We start from the raw sequence: 20,657 nt of genomic DNA, 5'->3' as shown, positions 1-20,657 counted from the left end.
GTGTGTGTGTGTGTGTGTGTGGTGAAAATTCTTAACATCTACTCTCTCAGCAACTTTCAAATGATACAACACAGTATCTTTCACTGTAGTCCTCATTCTAACCAGGTATGTCCCAGTGTCCCAAGGGTTGGGTCTTGTCCCTATTTTTCCAGTAAGGCAGGTAAATCATACGAGGCTGGACCTAAAGCTTTGCTAAACATCACCTCCCCTTCAGATAACTATGCCTGGACCTCTGACACAGAGGATAGACTTAGTTGGAAAGTCTTGGTCTCGTTCTCTTTCTTTACCAATAAAGATGTTCTTCTCAACCCCTGGGCTTTTAGAGACCAGACAAAATAATAGACGCACATGATGTGATGGCTGGGAAGCATCCAGACTCAGTAGGAGAAGTAATAAATTAGCACAAGAGCCCTATTTCTGTTTATAGCCCTTCCACTGATTTATTACACAGCCTCAAGCTGGCCTTTTCACAGGCTTGCAGGTCAGCATCGTCGCCGCTGTAACTCCAGGGACGATTAAGCTGTCTTGACTATGTACAATTCAAATGTTACAAAATGTCAGTTGAACCCAAAGTGCCAAATGTTATATATATCACTGCATTTTTTTTCCCCTCAGAAAATATGGAGGGGGAGGTTCCCCAAGTGATCTCTTGGATGGAGAGAGGGCTGGTTGTGCTCTAAAAATGGATGGGAAACCATTAGGAAAATGATGTTTCTCAAGCAGTGCTAGGCTGAAGAATTTGAACCGTGCAAAGGTACCTGATAATGTGGAGGGTTTCCCGGCTGCCCCTGTCCTGTGTGATCCGCCTCTCACTGATGTTCGCCCACCAACAGGCGTGTTCTGCTTTCCTGATTACTTCCCTCCTTCCCTCCCACTCCCATCACTGGATGCCGTCGGTCTGAGCCATCGTCCATATAGAGGCCTGACAGGGTTCGTAAATCACACCTCCTCATTCTGCTTCAAGGGGTTGGGACGATGGAGATGAAAATATCGCATGCGTTCTCATAGATCGCACATAGTATCATATAACGGACCCTTAAATCAGACAGACTTACGTGGTCATAACTGGAGTCCCTAAGGCCATGCCACAGCAGACAGAAAAACTGCACCCTGCAGGCCAGGCTAAGCATGCCAAGGTCCTTCTTCTGACTCACCAGTCAGAAGCTTCATTTCTTTTTTCTGTGAGGAAGACTGGACAAGCAATGGGGAGTGAAGCTGGGAATCTTACCCTGGGCAGTTCCTTTTAAATGGCAACATGAGGACCAGGGCGTTTCCTACTTGTGGTTTGTTTTTGTTTTTGCTTTTTCCAGTGTCCATAAATAAAAGTTTCACTGGCACACAGCCATGTTCATTCATTTATGTACTGTGTGTGGCGGCTTCTGAGTGGTAGGTATTTTGTGTGTGTGTGTGTGTGTTTTGCCTCCTAGCTCTAAATACCCTGATACAAGCAACCTGTCTTCAAATACTGAACATATAGTTAAAAGACTAGCCTTGGCAGTGGTTGCAAACCTCTGTTTTTAGAGAGACGGAAAAGCTTGGAAAGAAGGCATGCGGGAAAAGAATAAAGGAAGAAAGTAGACCAAGGCAGTCCCTAAATCTTCTCCAACATAACTGGTTTGGGGTAAAAATGAAGGAATTCCAGTGTGGACTTAAAGAAAGCTGATGAAAGTGATCTTTTTCACTTTGAGGCTGTTCCTAGTACTACTTGGATCCACTCTCGTGACTTTAATTTTATCAAATTGTTGTTATTACTAAAATAGCTCAAGTAGAAATTACTCTAAGAGATGCTGTCTAGGGTCTTTTTGGAGGTTTTAGTGAAGAGGAGGAAAGGTGTTTTAAAAATACTGTAAAGTTCAAAGAGTTGAGACTCTCACAAAATAAGGAAAAGAGAAACAGGCATTAAGAATGGAGAGTGAGGGAGTTCCCATTGTGGCTCAGCGGGTTGTGAACCTGATGAGTATCCACAAGGATGCAGGCTTGATCCCTGGCCTCACTCAGTGGGTTAAGGATCCAGCATTGCCATGAGCTATGGTGTATAGGTGGCAGATGTGGCTCGGATCCTGACTTGCTATGCCTGTGGTGTAGACCAGCAGCTGCAGCTCCACTTCGACTCCTAGCTTGGGACCTTCCATATGCCATGAGTGTGGCCCTTAAAAAAAAAAAAAAAAAAAAAAAAAAAAAGACACAAAAAAAGAAGGGAGAGTGACAAGGAGGAGAAGTCAGAGGGGATCCTAGTGGGACAGTGCGGGTGACAGAAGCTTCCGACTGGGTGAGGCTGATACATGTGGTGCCTTCTGTATATAAGCTGGAAGGACACATAAATTCCAGAGGGAGTTAAGGAAAGATAGGGTGCTTTTCAAGTAAATCAAAAAGATAATCTGAACTTCTAAGCCAATAAGAGGTTATTGACCTTTCAAAGCAATTATAATAGGGATGTAACTGGGGGCTCACGTAAAGAGTCGGTGGTGGTTTAATGTTAAACACCATGAGAAGTCGCTGCAGGAAGAACCCGATCGGGCGCACGGTGGCTTCTCTTTGAGGAAAAAGGGTTCAGAGCAGGGCTGCGACTAGGGTGAGGGGAGTGAAGTGCTCATTTGGGGCCCTGAATTCATCTAAGGGAATGTCCAAAAAAACCCTCAGTAACCATATCAATACTATTTTAATATAATATCATGTAATATTCTTTAGGCATCAAAATTAATGCCAAAAAATCCATGCTGAACAAAATTTTAAAATTTTAATAGCAATAGGATCAGTGTGACTAATTTTTCCTTTTGCCTCAGGCTGTAATCTGGTTCAGAGGAACATTCCAGTAAGACAGTTTACTGAAGAAGACATCTTCCCCCAAAGCTGTCAGTGTGTAAGTTCCAAGTAGCTCAGCCCAGCATTTGCCACACGAGGATGTGTGGTTGACCTCCCTTCAGAGTCCAGGGTTGCAGGGGTACCGTAGGGGGACTCCTGAAACATCTGTGTTGAAGATGGAACTGATGGGGAGAGGGGACTGTGACAAAGGAGCAATATCCCACCAGCAGCAGCTTTCATGTCTAAAATAAACAGCTTAGTTTGGCCTCTTCTCTTTCTGCAGTTTTTTTTTTTTTATTACTCAATGAATTTATTACATTTATAGTTGTGCCGTTGCTTTTTAAGTAAGAGTTATTAGTAGCAAGTGTTTCACCAGAAGGATTAATTGATGAAGAGCCCCAGGCTTGGAGCAGAAGTTACTAGCAGGTAGCCTAATAGATGGTGCAGCATGGGCAAGGCCTCTCTCTCTCTGTTTTTTGGGGATGCGGGGGTATGCCTGCAGCACGTGGAAGTTCTTGGGCCAGAGATCGAACCCAAGCCACTGCAGTGACAACACTGGATCCTTAAACTGCTGTGCCACCGGAGAACTCCCGCAAGGCCTCTCTTTGAATGCTCCTCTAACATCTAAATGAACCTAGCAGCATGAATCACTTTCTTTAGGTAAGAAAGTAGATCTGGATCTTCCTCCTCCCCATGGCAGATGGCATACCCATCACTTGCAGGGGACAGTGACTAAGTAGAGTCAGTACACAGATCTCTTATTTTGCCCTCTGTCTTTGTGCTGCCACAGGGTTTCTTAGCACTGGTGCTATTGACATTTGAGGCCAGATAATTTTTTATTGTGAAAGGCCACCCCGTGCATTGAGGGATGTTTAGCAACATCCCTGCCCTCTGTCCATTAGATACCAGTAGCTACCCGGACTCATTCTTTTGTGACAACCAAAAATGTCTCTCAATATTGCAGATGTCCCAAAAATGTCCCTCAATATTGCACATGTCCCCCAAAATGTGTCAATATTGATAGTGTCCCCTGTTGGGACAAATATCTCCCCTGGTTGAGAACCACTGTGCTTTGAAGCAATCAAGAAACAAACACATCTCCTCTTCCTCGTGGAGCTTCTTCCTCACGTTAAAAAAAAAAAAAAAACTTTCTGAAAATTTTATTGCCGTTAAAAACACTTAACATGAGACATACCCTCTTAACATATTTTTATTTTTTACATTTTATTGACATATAGTTGATGTATAATTGTGTTCATTTCTACTGTACTGCAAAGTGATTGTTTTATACACACACACACACATCCATTCCCACATAGGTGATCACAGAATATTGTGTAGAGTTCCCTGGGCTATAAGTACTTTCTACTGAAACCTGTTGGTTTCTAATGAGATCTCATCATATTAATGGATAGATTTAAGTAAAAGTAGTAGGTTATGGAAAAAGAACCCTCACCAACCATCATTCATTAGAAATGTGTCAGATGCTTTCAGTCACAAGTAACAGAAGATTGAATTCAAATTGATTTATACAGTAAAGGGGAATTATTCTGAATCAGCTGAGTTTTAGGCATCAACTGATCTGCTAGTTAAAATTTTTCAATTCAGTTTTTTTTTAATTTAATGCTTCAGACAAACAGCATTGTCTTGTCTAAACCACCCGCTCCTTCTGACTGATAGAGTCTCATATAATGGTCACAGGCTCAAAATGTCATGGGCATCTTTGACCATCCCTTTGCCATGCTCTCACCAACCGTCAGCTACCAAATCGTTTGCCTTTATCTCTGTAGTATTGCTGTCTTTATCCCCTTTCTGCTCCCAAGCCCACAGACTACCCAAGCTCAGGCTTGGGTAACTTATCAACAGGTTCTCTCCCCTCCCAGTGTTTTCTCACCAATTAATCTTTCCAAAGTTCAGATAGTTGTTCTGCTTCTAACAACTCTTAACTGTTCCTGTATCTTACGAACACTCATGCTATATTGATTAGTAAGGACTTCTCTCCCTGAGCCTTTAGGAATCTTGTGTTCTAGCTTCAGATTATCTGTGCTCGTTCCCCAACACCCCTCTGGTTACAGTGAACTTCAGACAGTGTTCTCCAAACAAGCTTCCATTTTTCTGATTTGAGCCTTCTTTTTTCAAAATCTTTTTTTTTTTTTTTTTTTTTTTTGTCAAGGCCCAGCTCAGTGTCCTTATGTCTACATAGCCTGCCTTGAGCTCCACAATTAGAGTAATTGCTTCCTCCTTTCTCCTCTCTTACTGTCTTCTGCTTGCCACCTTCCAGATTTGTATTCTTGCCCCCCTTCACCCTTCTATGCAGAGGAGATGCTGATGCTTATAAGGTCCAAAGCTGAAAGCACTGATGAACTAAATTATGTTCATTTGTATTATTATTATTATTATTATTATTGTTATTATTATTATTTGGGGTGTTCCCATGGGGTATGGAAGTTCCTGGACCAGGGATTGAACCTGCGCTATAGCAGCCACCCAATCCGGATCCTTAACCCACTGAGCCACAAGGGAACTCCAGTTATTTTATATAATTGATTCCTATTTTCTGTGCTTGTCATATTGTCATCTATAAGTAGACAATTTTTGTGATATCTTCCGCATGGGAATAGGTATGTGGAAATTCACTTATATAATGAGATCTCAGCATCTTAGTGCGTAGATTTAAGTAAAAATAGTAGGTGATGGTTAGAACCCATTGGTGCCATTTCAGGCACTTCCTTTAGGTCGTGCCTTTTTGCTAGATGTATAACCATGGACAGAAATACTGTATCACCCTCTGTCTCCGTTTCTTAATCTGTAAAATGCGATAATAATTACCTCATAGAATGATAAGAGAATTAAATGTGTGTGTGTGTATGTGTGTGTGTAAAGTGCTTATAACAAAACCTGGAATATAGTCAGCAGTTATTTATAGTAAATAGATAAGTATTTGTCTATTTGCGTATTTGCTTATTATTTCTATTTTAAATTTCTTACCCTACCACTCCTTTGAAAGTCTTTAGGAAAAGAGCAGACAGGCATAGATATTAATGAGAAACTCTAATACTAAATTTAGACTGATTTAAATATACTAGATGCTGAATTGATAACATTTCATTATTAAACTTTTCGCATCTTACACTACTATAAATATTGGTATTAAAGCATCTTATAAGGAAAGTTAAAAGTAACCTAGAAACTAGAATTCCCATTGTAGCTCAGCAGAAATGAATCTGACTGGTATCCATGAGGACACAGGCTTGATCCCTGGCCTCATTCAGTGGGTTAAGGATCCGGCGTTGCTGTGGCTGTGGCGTAGGCCAGCAGCAGTAGCTCCGATTCATCCTCTAGCCTGGGAACCTCCATATGCCATGGATGCGGCCCTAAAAAGACAGGAAAAAAAAAAAGTAACCCAGAAACTCAAAACATTTCTTTGGAAATGAAAATCTATGTCACAGATCATTATAACTCAATGTAGCTGTTTAGTAGATAGAAAAGCAGTCAGAATATCTCCAGCAGTGCACATATTTACTTACTTGCTTTAGCAAAAATCAAGATTTATTGCCTTTCAAGATAAATTTTGACTAAATATTGACTCTAGGTTCTCAATCATTGTTTACCTGAAAGACCAATAAATCTTGACACTTCTCAACTTGAGTTGGAGTCTACTTGGTATTTATTAATTTATTTCCTATGATTTATAATCTTAATAACAACATTCCATGAGATTAAACAAATAAACATTATACAGTTTAGCAAGAGTAGAAAGTCTTTAATTTCTGTTTTTTTTTTTTTTTTTTTTCTGCAGAAGCTTTATTGTTTCCATTTGGTTCACAGGTCAGGAGAGGGCTCCAGGGTGGTTAAAAAACTGCTGAGGTCTACAGGGGGGACAGAAGCCCTGACCCCAGGGCCATACACAGGGGTCCCTTGGAGTCCACTGGGCTCTGGAGGCTTCTAGCCCTGCTTGGAGGGTGGGTCTTTTACAAGATGCTCACCCAGCCCCACCTGGAGAGTTAGTCACCTGCAGCATATCTCTTTGATGAGTTTCACCTCCTTATCTAGGCAGTGGCTCGCCATGACGTCACATGGATGGGGGCTATGTGGGCAAAGCCAGGAAAGCCAGGGCCCACAGATCCCACAAGGCCCAGTGCAGGGTCTTCTCCAGGGTTCTTCCACTTCAGTCATCTTGGGTGGGCTTCTGCATGTCCTGGAAGAGAGTGCAGCTGCCATGCTAATTTTGTATCTTTAAGAGATGCTCAGCATCCTCATGCTTCTCCTGATCCAGCTCACAGAAGTGGCTCACACCCACAAGAGCCACAGCGTTGCTAGAACTAGAAGCCCAGAAAGAGGTGGTTGACCAGGCAGTGACAATTCTGGCTAATTTGGTCAGCAGTAAGGAACTAACCATAGGAAATGGTGTTGGCTGGTCTTGGAGGCAGAAGATGGCACAAAGATGGTCCCAGAGGTCTCGACTAGAAAAGAGGTTGGCGGGTGCTCAGAGGAAGGAAGAAGGGGTGCTCGGGTCTGTTCCATCCAAACACTGTCGAAACAAGAGACAGATCCATGAGACCACCAGGTGTGCCGCCTGTATTTTCAGTCAGTAGTAATTACCTGATGTGATTTTTTGCTTCATTGCTTACTTATAGTACCTCTAGCACTGTTAAGACAACATGCAAATTGAAGCGGATTTACCAATTTAATATTCATTGCAGAAAAACCCCAAAACCTCACGTAGAAGCTTGTAGAATGCTTTAAAATTTTAAACCAGTTAGTATTCAGATTAGGCTTTGAAAAGATCTTTCTTTGGTTGCCTCAGTCCTGCAGGGATAGTCAAGTAATACGTGGTTATACTTGCAGGTGATCTCTGTCTTGAACAGCTGCTGTCTGCTGGTCTCATTCGCCTCTGCTCTGTGTCCAGGCACAGTGCTCAGACTTTACAGGCATAACATTTGCCATATTGCTGTGTCAAAAGGAAAACTCTTTAGCTAGGTACATCCATTTTACATGGAAGGAGTTATTTACTTCTGTTATGTTCTTAAGGACATAGCTGTCCTAGCAACAGCTCCAGTCCTTTCTACACATGCCAACTTAAATTATCCAAAATGTGTGTCGGCCACAATAAGAACCATTTCCTTCCCAGCATTGCTTATACTTTTTAACGTATATCAGCCCTCTGACTGGGTAGCCTAACTTTTTGAGTCAAAGTTTTGGCCAAGGATGAGTGACACTTTCTCTTTACAGTCTCTCACAGCCGTGAAAGTCATTTATAGACAAACATAAAATGAAGCCCACCAGAAAATTCTTTTCTGATGAGCAGAAATGAATTTCAATATAGTTTGGAAATAGCAAATTTAAGGATTGTATTTGAGTATGTGTAGTCCTTCCTAACCGTGAAGTTTTCCTCCCCTGGGAAGAGAATACACTGCCAGAAGACTTAAAACCTTACAGAAAAAAATAATTTTGAAGTATTGCCATTCAAAGTGAGCCTGTACACCAAACAAAGGACTACTGGCAGTGTGCCATACTATTCACATTAGCAAGTAGAGGTGGGACACATTTTTTTCTTGATTTCCTCTTTTGTCCCTTTAGTTTCATTTGAGATGCTTGTGGATACTATTTTTCTTATACCAGACAAAATACATATTCAGAGGCATTTGTTTTCTTGTGCCCAATTCTCCAGTGCAAATATTTCATGTCTTAATTGATTTCATGACAAAGTAGATGTCTTCTGCTTTATGGGTCACCACCTGGTCCCAAAGATTCAGAGTAACTTGGATGCTTGAGATAGGAAACAGTTTAGAATCACTTATATCTAAGTAGGTGTTTCTCAGTGTCCCTCATCCTTGCCCTCTTCCCATTACAATTATGTAGAGTTCTGTAGCCTCAGTTCCACCTATATTAACTTGTGAACACCTGTGAGATCAGTCTCATTTGCCAGCTCCATCCCCTTTTACAGTGGTGGGTGCAAATCTGGGGCCCAGGTTTGCTTTGCTCCAGCTTGCCTTAGTGGACACCAAAGCTACATTGCAAAAATTGCTTCTGCCCTGTGTCCAACAATCCTTTGTTTAAACAAGCGTTGTGCCTAGCTTTGTCCTAATCCTAGGCTCATTAAAGAGAATTTTCTGCTGTATACTCATTGTGACACCTTATTTTAAAAAGTACATATTCAACATTTAATGAGCCAGTGGTTATAGACTGTAGGCTCAGAAAGCTAAGTTCTTTCTGGCTTTCTTCCCCTCCCTAATTCTTGTAAAAGAACAAGTCATTGAGCCATCATTTCTGTTTTCCTTCATTTTGCAAAGTCTTATCCCTAGAGCATATGATCAGGCTCCAGGGCTTCAGTCAGCATTTACCCAGCACTTCCCACAGCTGACTGTCTCACTGGAACACTGGGTGGGAGGGAGGAGGCAGGGGCAGGGCTGTCCCCTTCCACTCCTGTGGCCATCGCCCCTTACCCTGGTGTGCATACAGTGAAAGAGGGTATGAAACTTGCCAACTTTTTCTATTTTAATGGAGCAAATGAAAATATGTCCTCTCTCTCTATCTCCTTCTCTCTCTTTTATAAAAGCACCTTCTCTTCTGTTTGCCCTGTTCTTAGAGCATTTCTACCTTCCAAATACAAAATCCTGGATTTACCTTACCAAATGAGGTGTAGAGGGTGGAAAGCACTGGGTGAATTCTTTCCCTAGAGAGAGAGAGAGAATCACCTGGATCCAGCCACAGCTCTTGTTGCTTTTCTCTTGTGCCCATGAACTTTCCACCTGCTGCCCAAGGGGAAGGAGGGCTGCAGTTGGTAGCCAGGAAGTAGAAAGAGGTGGTTGGCTTCCTCTCAAGATCTCGGCTTCAATAATGCCTCATTTCAGCCAATTGAGCTAACTAGGTACACTTATTAGAAGAAAGACTGTGCCTTTGTGGAGAATTATGCCAACATTTCTGCTGCGGTCCCCAGCAACAGATTCTTTGGGGTGTCTTTAGAGAAAGGCACTTGGGAAATGGACTGTACATGCAGCAAATAGGATTGCGGTTAAATGGTGACATTTGTTTCCAAAGTGTATCGGAGGGAAAGCTAAGTTCTTCAGAGCATGTGTTCATTAAAGATTTGAAGTGGGGTGGGAAGCAATAAGAAAAAAAAAAAGGCCAGTGGGTTCTCTTGTGAGATAGTTTTTTTGTTCCTGTGAATTGAATACACTCTCTGAAAAGTTTCAAAAAGAGACCAGGAAGAATGTATTTGCTTTGATCCTACGTGGAGTGTTCCCTACTACAAATGCCTTTTAATTTAAAAACATTGTTGAAAAGTCTGTTTTGAAAGTACATGAAAATATAATATGTAAATAAGTTCTAATTAGTTATTTCAATTAATTATTTTTTGTCTCTGCTTTGCAGCTCTATTTTTATCCTCATAATGTCGCTTGTCAGAGTCCAGCTTTGACATCCTCCAAAAAATGTGTTTTTTCTAACAATCAGAATTAAGACATTTCCCCCCTGCCTGTTGAAAATCTCACAATGATAAAGTAAAATCCCAGATTGTGTATCTTTATGGAGATTGTTTCAGAAATTTTTTCGTCCATGATTTGCTACAAGGGTATTAAAGAAGGAAATCTTGCAGTTAATCCAAAGAACGGGTGTTTCCTGCATCAAATAAATGATATGTGTTGTTTTTTTAGAAAATGAATCTACATCAGGCCACTAACCTGCCTCTAATCTCTTCTTTCTTAACCATCCTATGTTCTTTCGATGACAAATACATTGGATTTGGAGATTAAAAGTTTGAATTCTTTCTAATCAAATAAGATGCTTCTCAGTGGGGGCTGTGAATGCTCCAGAAAAACACTGGTAAAATGAACTGAGGTTGTGCCTATGTAATAAATTTTTAAAAAGTGACTAAGAACCTGAAATGTTGATTTTGGAAGCCTAGAAATTATGTGATAGATTATGAACTTTTCACTGAGCAGTCTGCCCACCCTCTGTACTTCACTTGAATAGAATCAGAATTCGAGAGCTTGGAGGGACCTTTGCAGTCACCTAGAAATCAGAGAGCAATTCTCAGCTTTTACCCACCATATCCCTGGTAGTGGTTGGGTGGGTGATTAGGTAGAAATGCATGTTCCTGGGCCCTACCCCAGATTTACAGAATCAAAATCTCTGGCGCTGGGTGGGGGATGATGAGGGAACTACAATTTTCAGGAACATCTTCCGAAAATTCTGATACTTGCTGAATTTGGCAAACCACTGGTTGAGGCCAACTCCTTTATTTTGCGAAGAGCACTTCCTGACTCGGTTTGTGCTTGTCTATATGGCAGGTATTCAAAATACTCCTAAGCACGCCGATAGGTTGAAATCTTCTTCTGGGTCATTAGGGGTTGTCAGCCTTTAAAACAAACAAAAAAAAAAGGTGAACGGTTTAGTGAGCAAAATTGAGTTTATCTGTGGATAGCAGAATTTTAATTTGGGACATGCAAACTACAGTGAACCCAAAGGCAAGTCTGGAGAACAAGGGAGAGGAGCAGTTCTGTAAGAGAGGAAAGGGGGAAGTTGGGAGGGGGTGTTTGGAAAGAAAGTTCTTTGGAGGAGAGTGCATGTTTGGGGTTGTGGCAGCTTCTCATTGACTGGGTTGTTGCTTAGCAAGGAGGAAATCTTTCTTTTTCCTGCTAGGTTGTGTAAAGTAAGCGGCCACAAGCAGAGTGTGCCTGAGACTTCTGCTTTCAGGGCTTCCTACCTCCGTTTTGAACGAAGTTTTCCTTAAATCACTTTCATAGGGTGGTTTCAGCATCAAGCGTAGGAGAGCACAGGTGTAAGTATTGATGCCATTTAATTTGCGATAAAAATGAATGCTTTATGAATTTTATGATACTTTTATTTATGAAGTACACGTGAATAAGTTCCTTCTTAGATTGGCAGGCAATTTTTTTTTTTTTTTTTTTTTTTTTGGTCTTTTTAGGGCTGCACCCTAGGCATATGGAAGTTCCCAGGCTAGGGGTCAAATCGGAGCTGTAGTTGCCAGCCTGCACCACAGCCACAGCCACACCTGATCCAAGCCATGTTTGTGACCTACACCACAGCTCACCACGAGGCCAGATCCTTAACCCACTGAGTGAGGCCAGAGATCGAATCTGTGTCCTCATGGATACTAGTCAGGTTCATTTCCACCAAGCCATGATGGGAACTCCACTTTGTTCAATAAAACGTTTGAGCTCCTTCTAATGGAAATGGGGTGCAGCCTGATCATTATATTATTATTACTGTTATTAAGGGTAATCTGTTTTGTACCCATATCATAAAATACGCTTCATGTGAGATTTCTTTGATCAGTATAGTTCTTGTCACCCAACCATGAAATGGGCCACAAGGAATGATTTCTAAAATGAAAGCTGTAGATGAGGAAAGTCAGAAAAATGATGCTCTTTGTATAATCATGATTACCTGTGCTGGATGTTGTCCTCTGGGTTGATTGTAAGAGAATTTCTCTTAAAAAAAAAAAAAAAAAAAAAAGAATTTCTCTCATCTTCAGTGGAAGGTGGTTCCTCCTAGCTAAGGGAAAACAATGGCTTTTTTACAGGGCAGGGCCACGATTTATTACCAAGTCCCGCCAGCAGAACCAGGACAGTACTCACAGAATTCCTGGGCTTCTTTGGCCAGGAGAAGTGCCTTAGCAATCACTGGCAGGCACCCAGTGATCTTCAGAGATGGTCAGGATTTGGGAAAGTAGAGATCAGAGAAGAGGGTGTGGTGTGAGGAGAAATAATCCATGCCAAGAGGTGGAGGTGGCGTGAGCAGGCCGTGTTTATTTGGGACGCAGTGAGGAGAGTTCTTTGACTAGAACAAAGGGTTATATTCCCACTGGAGAGTAGGAGCAGGTAGTTGGAAAGGAAAGATGGGGGCCAGTCAAAGCACTCATTCCTTTCATTGATTTCATAAGCAAAGGAAGGCTACACATCAGGTTTTAGGATCCTTTTAGAGTCAGACAGTCTTAGAGCCAAACCCAAACTTCATCTCTTACTGGCAAGGTGACCTCAAGATAAAAATACCTCACCTGGCTGAAACCTTAGTTTATTCATCTGTAAAAGAGAGCCAATGCCGTTTTCCTCATGGAGCTGTGGTGCTTGCTAAATAAGATTCTGTATGAGGAGCCCCCAGCCATGTTCCTGATGGAAGCGAAGTTTCTGAGGAGGAAAGTGAGGAGGTAAACGGAGGTTGGTCCTAGGAGACTGGTCTTTGGCAGCTATATGCCGAAGAGATGGAATCAAAAGAGGCCAGAAACAGGGTATCAGTTTCATCAGCCCCTCACCCCCACCCCCAGGAAGAGAAAGGGTGGAAACTGCCAGGCTAGGGAGAAGGGAGCGTGCCTGTACACACATGCCCCGCTGTTTCTTTCCTGTTGTAGACTTTTGTTTCATTTGAGGATTGTGTGACTTTGTTCTGTAGTGTGAGAAATACAACAATCAGAGACTTTTTCTTTTGCCTTGAACAGGATGCCAGCGATCCATAGGTCTTTCCTACGGGAAGGCCAAGGTGTGCAATTACAGCGGCTGGTATTACTGCAGCAGCTGCCATGTGGACGACAGTTTTCTCATCCCGGCACGCATAGTCCACAACTGGGATACTTCAAAGTATAAGGTAGGCATCCACGCTACACTGGGTTCGCTTCATAATAGCATGTTGGGTGTCTCCGTGTTGTCCGTGGATCCTAAAAATAATGATATGGGAACCTGAGGCTGACTTGAGTAAGTAGTCTCACAAAAGCAACCACTTTCTGCTCTTTCCCCGACTTTAAACTCTTTCTATTGCATTATTTCCCTCCTTTCTGTGGTTTTAGCTACCAGGGCTCATACGCTGATGACTCCTGCTTTTATCTCCAGCTCCAGTTTTGTTAATGAAAGTGAGATCTGTGGATTTCATTGCCTAATGACATTTATCTCAACTTTAGTTTTCAACCTAATAGTCTTCAGGATATTTGAACTGGTTAGCTCCATTGCACCCTCTTCCCACCCTTGTGCAAACCAGGTAATCAAATTTGGCCAGTTGAGAAATCTAACCCCCGGCAGGAGTGGTACTCTAGGCTTAGGATTTTTTTTTTTTTTTTTTTTTTTTGTAGTCCTGGGTCCGGCCACACAATAGAGAATTCTGTTATCTGATCTGATTAGAAGCTTTCCTGACCCTTCTGCCAGAATGTAGTCACATCTGCTTTAAACGAACCCTCCCTCCGTGCAGAGTGCTACATACAAAGACAAGCCAAGGTTTTTATACTTCCTTGCTAATAGGTAGCTGAGACTTGCTTCCATTGTACCTGTATTGCCCGAGAGCCAAGTAGGCAGGAAAGTAACCTATAGCTGTCACCTATCTGTACTCTTTGAAGTTTGAAGTGAACATGACAGGCTTGAGGGGCCAGGTGGCTTGCATCCTTCTCTATGTCCCTGGGCGTCTCCTGTTCCATGCAGTAGCCACCCAGCTCTTCACCGACTTGCTTGCTACATCAAGGAGAGAACTGAAGCCATGAGATTTGAATACAAGTATCTATCTGCATTAATGCAAATCTATCTGCATTCTTCTAATGCAAAACTTTAACATTTATTTTATTTTACATTATTTTTTATTGAAGTATGGTTGATTTACAATGTGTTAATTTCTGCCACACAGAAAAGTGATTCATTTATACATATTTATACATTCTTTTTTTTTTAAATATTCTTTTCCATTATGGTGTATCACAGGATATTGACTATAGGTCCCTGTGCTGTACAGTAGGACTTGTTTTTTATCTACATAATAGCTTACATCTGCTAACCCCGGCCTCCCCTCTCCCCCTTGGCAAGCACAAGTCTATTCTCTCTGTCCGTGAGTGTTTCTGTTTCATAGATAAGTTCATTCGTGTCATATTTTGGATTCCACATGTAAGTGATATCATACGGCATTTGTCTTTCTCTGTCTGACTAACTTTGCTTCGTATGGTAATCTCTGGGCCCATCCATGTTGCTGTAAATGGCATTATTTTATTCTTTTATGGCTGACTACTATTCCATTGTATATATGTATCTCATCTTCTTTATCGACTCCTTGGTCGATGGACATTTGGGTTGTTTCCATGTCTTGGCTCTTGTGTGTCTACATTTGTACCTGTCCTTACGGCTTCCCTCCTGTGTGGAGAGGAAGAAGAGCCTTTTCTCTCATTTCGAGATCATCCTTCCACGTGCGCCCCAGATATTTTTACCCATCTCGGGAATTCCTGCCCTTTGTTCCAGAGCTGATAAAGGCATGTCCTCCTTGGCCAAACCTCTGATGCTCCCTGCCTTCTCCGTTTGGGCTTGGCTGGCTGTCTCCACACCACCACCACAGCACATGTGGGTCTCTCGAATTACACTTATTTAGGGTTTAATAGCAGGAGCTTATTGTTCAACAGGCATTTATCCAAATCCTCCATCCACCTCCAATTAGGTGCTTGATTTGTTGGGCCAAACTACTGGATCTTCCCTGTGCCTTCCTTTCCTAACAAGTAGTGAACCCACACTACTTGTGTTCAAGTGTTAGCTTTGTCACTGATGAGCTGTCTAGCCTTGGCAAGTTCTTCAGTCTCTCTGTGTTTCAGTTTCCTTATCTGGAAAAGGACAATAATAACTCATAAGCTTACTCATGATTAAAATGGGTTCATGCATGGGAGCAAAGGACCTTGCACATAGCGTGTACCGAAGAGTGAAGCCTGTCCTGTGGGCGCCTCAAACTCAGTACACTCCGAATTGGCGTCCTTACACCCTCACCAGACATCCCTTTGGGTGTGCAAGGCTCCACCACTCCCACCACTGGGGCTGGGAGACTTCCTAGATGGACTCTTCCCTCTGGCACACCAGCCTGACCTGACTGGTTGGCAGAAATCCACAGCTGACCTTGAGCTCTGAGCTCACGCTCCCCACTGCAACATGCAGCCCCACCACAGGACTCAAACCCTCAGCGTGACTCACGTGGAAGGATTCAGCGGCCTCCTGACTGTGTTTCCTGCCTTCAAGTCTTGCCCCAGCAGTATTTCAGAAAAGTCCTGCTTTGCCCCAGCATTATTTCCAAAAAGTCCTATTCTCACCTTAGGTAAATTTTATACCCTCTCTTCGTCCTAGTTTCCTCACATTTAGAATGGAGTTAGCAGTAGTTATAGGACCTACTTCATAAGGCTGCTATTTGCTTAGATGAGTAATTCACAGAAAGCAGCAGTGCAATGTCTGGAATGTAAAGTACTCAATTAATACTGTTTTTTTACTATGATTGATATAAGATACATCCAAACCTCTTAGCCCGACACGAAGACCTTTTGTGACCTCCAGTCCCGGCCTTTCTAGCCTCTTCATCCACTCCGTTCTGCCCCCACTGTTCCTTTCAGGATGATGACACTCCTTCCCGTCGCCCCGTCCTCCCAGGCAGCTTCACACCCCTTGGCTTCCTCTCGCCCTCGTTCAGACCCTAAACCCAGCCTCAACCTCATTTCCTCTCTTGATACTTTCCTTTCCCTCTGCCAGACAGTTTTCATTCTCTCCTCTGCATCTTGTACTTGACACTCTGAACGTAGGCTATAAATATATTTGCCAGGTGGGTGTGAGATAAAAACTTATTTAGAGGGAAAGAACATGGTTGAGTTGGGTTTAAATAGTTGAAATTAATCTACTTGGAGCAGGGCTTTGACAGCTGAGAGGTGTGGAGAGAGCAAGGGAGCAAGGCAGTGCCAGCCCCGTGATCACTGAGGGCTTAGGCTGATGGCACCTGCCCTCAGGCTACAACGTGCGCATCAGTGGAGCTAAAGCAGAAAAGGTGGCACTGAATGAGGAAAATGAAAATCCCAGGCATGGTTTATGAAGACATAGGACAGAGGAGATCCAGGTCTGTTTGCCATGATCCAGACCATCAATTCAGCCGTCACGAATGCAAGCAGTCTTTCTATAAAGCAGGTATTTTGTGGTGGTCATGCAGGTGACAAGGTTTGATTTTGAGACGATAGGTAAGTATTGAAGCTATCAGGTACCCTCACTTCATCCATGTCGCAAGTGAGGAAAATCTCCTTTCTCGGATCCTCCCTTCCTAGGACCTCGGACCAGGGAAGCTTTTAAAGAAAGAACAGAGCTGTTCAGTTTTATCTGGATCATCTCTCACTGGCCTTAAGTAACTATATTCCATTTAGTCCAGTGTCTGTGTCTTTGCTCAGATGCCAGGATTTAATTTAATGTTCCTAATTGTGAAGATCAATTCAGACCTATCAGTTTCCAAGACCAGACATCGTTCTGTGCAATCTGCCTGCTTCTCCTTAATTGCAAGTACGTGACTGGCTTGAATATCCATTTAAAAGAGTGAAAAATGGTTTTGCAGAGCAGAATGAAATCTGTCATCTTAAGCATTTGCTAGTGTGCCCTCCAGAGTAGTAATAATCCTAATTATTTTTAAAGCAGGATTTCATCTATTTTCCAGTATACATCCTGCAAATTGAGTTTGAGCTCCAGGATTACCTAGCAGCTAAACCCTGTCCTCAAATTCTATAGCCATTTTCTAATGAAATTCTCTCTGAGGATCACTTTCCCTCTATTCTCACCACCACTACCCCCAATTCAAAAATATCAGGCATGACAGAGGTAGTTAAGGAACTCACACTTAGCCTCCACTTTTCCTAAACTGTACGCCTTCACTGTGCTTTTTAAAAACATTTTTGTATCTTAGCCTGAATATTCACATTCCATTTAGCCAGGGGTTTTCCATGTTGCATAAACCATTTCCTATCTCTTTATCTTGAGAGGCATTCAAGGCAAGCTCTACTGCCCTTGCGGAGCTGGAGAGTAGCTCGCTGATGGGAAAAACCACTTGTTCAGAGTCATTTGGAGATTCTGAGAACAAATTGTAATTAACCTTAAGATTCCTCCTCCATTAGCCCACAGTGGCTGTTTTAGTAGAACCAAGAAGTTTTCTGGTTGGGATTGATCTTAGTAAAATTTTTGCCGTGATTTCTCATAATAGAAATGGGAAAAATACTGGAAGGAAACATTGCACCAAAGCAGTAAGTGGTTATTTTGCTGTGGTAAGGTTGTGGGTGATTTTTTTCCCCTCCGAATCTTTATTCTGCAGATTTTCAGTAAAGTGATTCTATTATTTTTCTGTTTTATAAATTTTAACTGTCACGTAGCTCTATATATTCTTTTATATATATGTATATATATATATATTCTATTTAAGAAAATATTAGGGGAGTTCTCTTGTGGTGCGGTGGGTTAAGAATCTGGCATTGTCGCTGCTATGGCATGGTTTGATCCTTGGCCCAGGAACTTCCACATGCAGCAAAAGAACTTACATTCAAAATGAAATTTAAAATTACTCACTTAATCACTGTCTATAACAGACAGATTGGAAAACAAAGTCCAGTCAAAAGGACAAGTTGCATAAATTGGGGTGTGTGTGTGTTTTTAATTCACGGAAGAATATGGAATGATTGCCTAAAAAAAAAAAAAAAAGCCCAAGGAAGAGTTTTATGATCTAAATGGAATGTTTCTAAGAGCAACATTTATGCTCTATTGCCTGTTGCCATTTTTTGTATAAAAACAAAACAAACAAAAAACACATATATGGCCAATAAATAAATAAAATCATCTTGTGATCAAGAAAAAATTTTTAAAAAGAGAAAATATTAGGAATTAACCTCTTTTAATGCCTCAGAATTAGAAATATGATTGTTCTATCCTGTGATCAATAACTTCACCGTGGTGTAATGTGGTATGGGAGGCTATTTTTTTCTGTAAGGAAATTGCCTTGAACTGCTATACTTTTCTTCTTCTTTTTTAAACATAATATACTTTCACACAAGTTGAGATTTAAAAGTACAAAGGGCATATACACATTGATCATCCCCCACACCCTGTTTTTCCCACAGGCAACCAGATTACTCCTTCCAGAGATTTTACATGCATATATTTTTTTTCTTTATTTTATTTTGTTTTTACACAAAAAATGGCAATAGGCAATACAGCATATATGCTGCTCTTAGAAAACATTCTGTTTAGATCATACAACTCTTCCTTGGGCTTTTTTTTTTTTTCATTTTTTTTATTACTCAAATGAATTTATCACATCTGTAGTTGTATAATGATCATAACAATCTGATTTCACAGGATTTCCATCCCAATCCTTGGGCTTTTTTAAACAGCTATTCTATATTCTGCCATGAATTTAACACACACACACACGCATACACGCAGCAATGTATCCAACTTGTCCTTTTGACTGGACTTTGTTTTTCCAATCTTTCTGTTATAGACAATGATTCAGTGAGTAACTTTATATTTCATATATAAAGTTTTGAATGTATATGAGTGAGACTCCCATCCATGACTGAGACTACTTGTCGGTGACTTCCTACGCCTGTGTACACCTGTGAGCTGGACAGGTGTTGCCGAGCTTGTATGCTCTACTTTACCCCTATCTTCTTGCACATGCCTTCCTTCCCTTTGCATCAGATGTCAGCTTTCACCTCCCTTGTCACTGTGCTGCCTCTAGCTGTGCTTCCCCTTTTCTACTTTATTAGCTCCAAATATGTCATGAATTTAGAAACAACCGAATTGTTAGAAGTGTGTGGTTCAGAGTCACAGCCTGAGCACTGTGAAGTTCTCATTCATCTGTTCAGCAGGTGTTTATTGAACACTTACTGTGTTCTAGGTGTTGGTGCACTGCCTTTGCCGAGTGAATTTCTCGTGAAAGAGAAAGACAGAAAACACATTACAAATAAGGGACTTCTAGATAAATGAAGTGTTACTGGACTTTAGTTTTTGTTTTAGAGTTGAAATCAAATGGGAACCCACACACCAGTGTACCGCCTCCTTAAGTTATGGGTTCGTCCCACTCGCTTTCTGTCTGACTGGGGAGGAGGAAAGGACAGAACAGGGATGGGGATCACCTCTTTTAAAGAGTGATGAACAGAGAGTTTACGGTGGAGTTATTAAAATACAAACTGTGAGTGTGAACTCTACTAAAAAGCACAGAGCAGCGTATCCCGACACCCAGGTTTGGGCTCGAGTTCTGCCGCAAGATGACCACAGACAAGTCACTTGAGTTCTTTGTTCTCAGTTTTCTCTATTACGTGGAGGTCATGATGGAGACAGATGCCCCTTCCTCTGGCTGGTGATTGCGACCTTGGCCGAATTTCTTCTCCCACCACCCCTTCCACACGGGCTGCCTGTCTGTAGCCAGATAGGCTGGAAGCGACTGGCTTAAGCAGGTTTTCGTTAGTGCTCCAGGCCCAGAGCTTATGCTAACGTGCTGCACTTGGAACCACCGAGAGAAGAATGTGGCATGTGGCATATTTCTTGTCCGACCTCAGAGTATCTTTTCTGTGTGACTGGTATTCCTTGGAACACAGGCTGAGGAAAACTGAACTAGATTATCTGTACCAGTTCTTGTTATTCTAAGATTATGGTCTCCTCTGTGTTATTCTGATGCTTTTTCTTCCTTTAACAAAAACGAAAGTCCTCACGCCACATTCTCCTCCTTTTCAAATTGCTATCTATTGTCCCACATTCCCTTTGCCCCATTGTTTTATTACCCTGGGCTATTTTTGCGAGGGAACGTACCAGGACACTGTTCCAGAACCTCTTGGAATTACGCAAACCTCAACAACATTTGAGAATTTTGCTTTTAAGAGGTAGCTGTCACTAGCATGACAAAAGACATATTATGTTCAAATCTGTATTAGTGGTGCTTAATGTTCAAATCAATTGACAAATATATTTACAGATACATCTATGTATCTAGCAGACTGATCACTACTAGTTTGTAGATAATTACAACCTGAGTAGGCTCTTTTCTCCAACTCCTCCTGAGAGAGAGATGGGGTAGGGAAACCTGGTTCTTCCTGGACC

General features: G+C 41.8%; 2 protein-coding genes across 4 annotated transcripts in view; one reads left to right on the top strand and one right to left on the bottom strand.

Moving 5' to 3' along the window:
- PLEKHM3 (pleckstrin homology domain containing M3) overlaps positions 1-20,657 on the top strand; it is a 196,351-nt gene that overhangs the window by 66,040 nt on the left and 109,654 nt on the right. For 2 of the 3 annotated variants that reach the window (XM_021076247.2, XM_021076248.2), the window contains exon 4: positions 13,262-13,407. In XM_021076247.2, the coding sequence (XP_020931906.1) occupies positions 13,262-13,407 (146 nt within the window). Of the gene's footprint in view, positions 1-11,885; positions 12,283-13,261; positions 13,408-20,657 lie in introns of those variants that run through there. The other variant, XM_084998762.1, reaches the window with a different exon arrangement.
- LOC146396113 (uncharacterized) overlaps positions 6,533-20,657 on the bottom strand; it is a 77,194-nt gene continuing 63,069 nt past the window's right edge. The window contains exons 4-5 of the mRNA XM_084998768.1: positions 12,824-13,477; positions 6,533-11,161 (exon numbers count right to left, since the gene is read on the bottom strand). Coding sequence (XP_084854894.1) covers positions 13,396-13,477 — 82 coding nt within the window. The 3' untranslated portion in view covers positions 6,533-11,161; positions 12,824-13,395. The remainder of the gene's footprint in view (positions 11,162-12,823; positions 13,478-20,657) is intronic.

The sequence above is a fragment of the Sus scrofa genome, chromosome 15 (assembly GCF_054392235.1).
Source record: "Sus scrofa isolate SSC_HxYL_T2T_F1_AM1 chromosome 15, Sscrofa_HxYL_maternal_Yorkshire_Landrace_v2.0, whole genome shotgun sequence".
Taxonomy (NCBI): domain Eukaryota; kingdom Metazoa; phylum Chordata; class Mammalia; order Artiodactyla; family Suidae; genus Sus; species Sus scrofa.
This window is presented reverse-complemented; position numbering and strand designations above follow the sequence as displayed.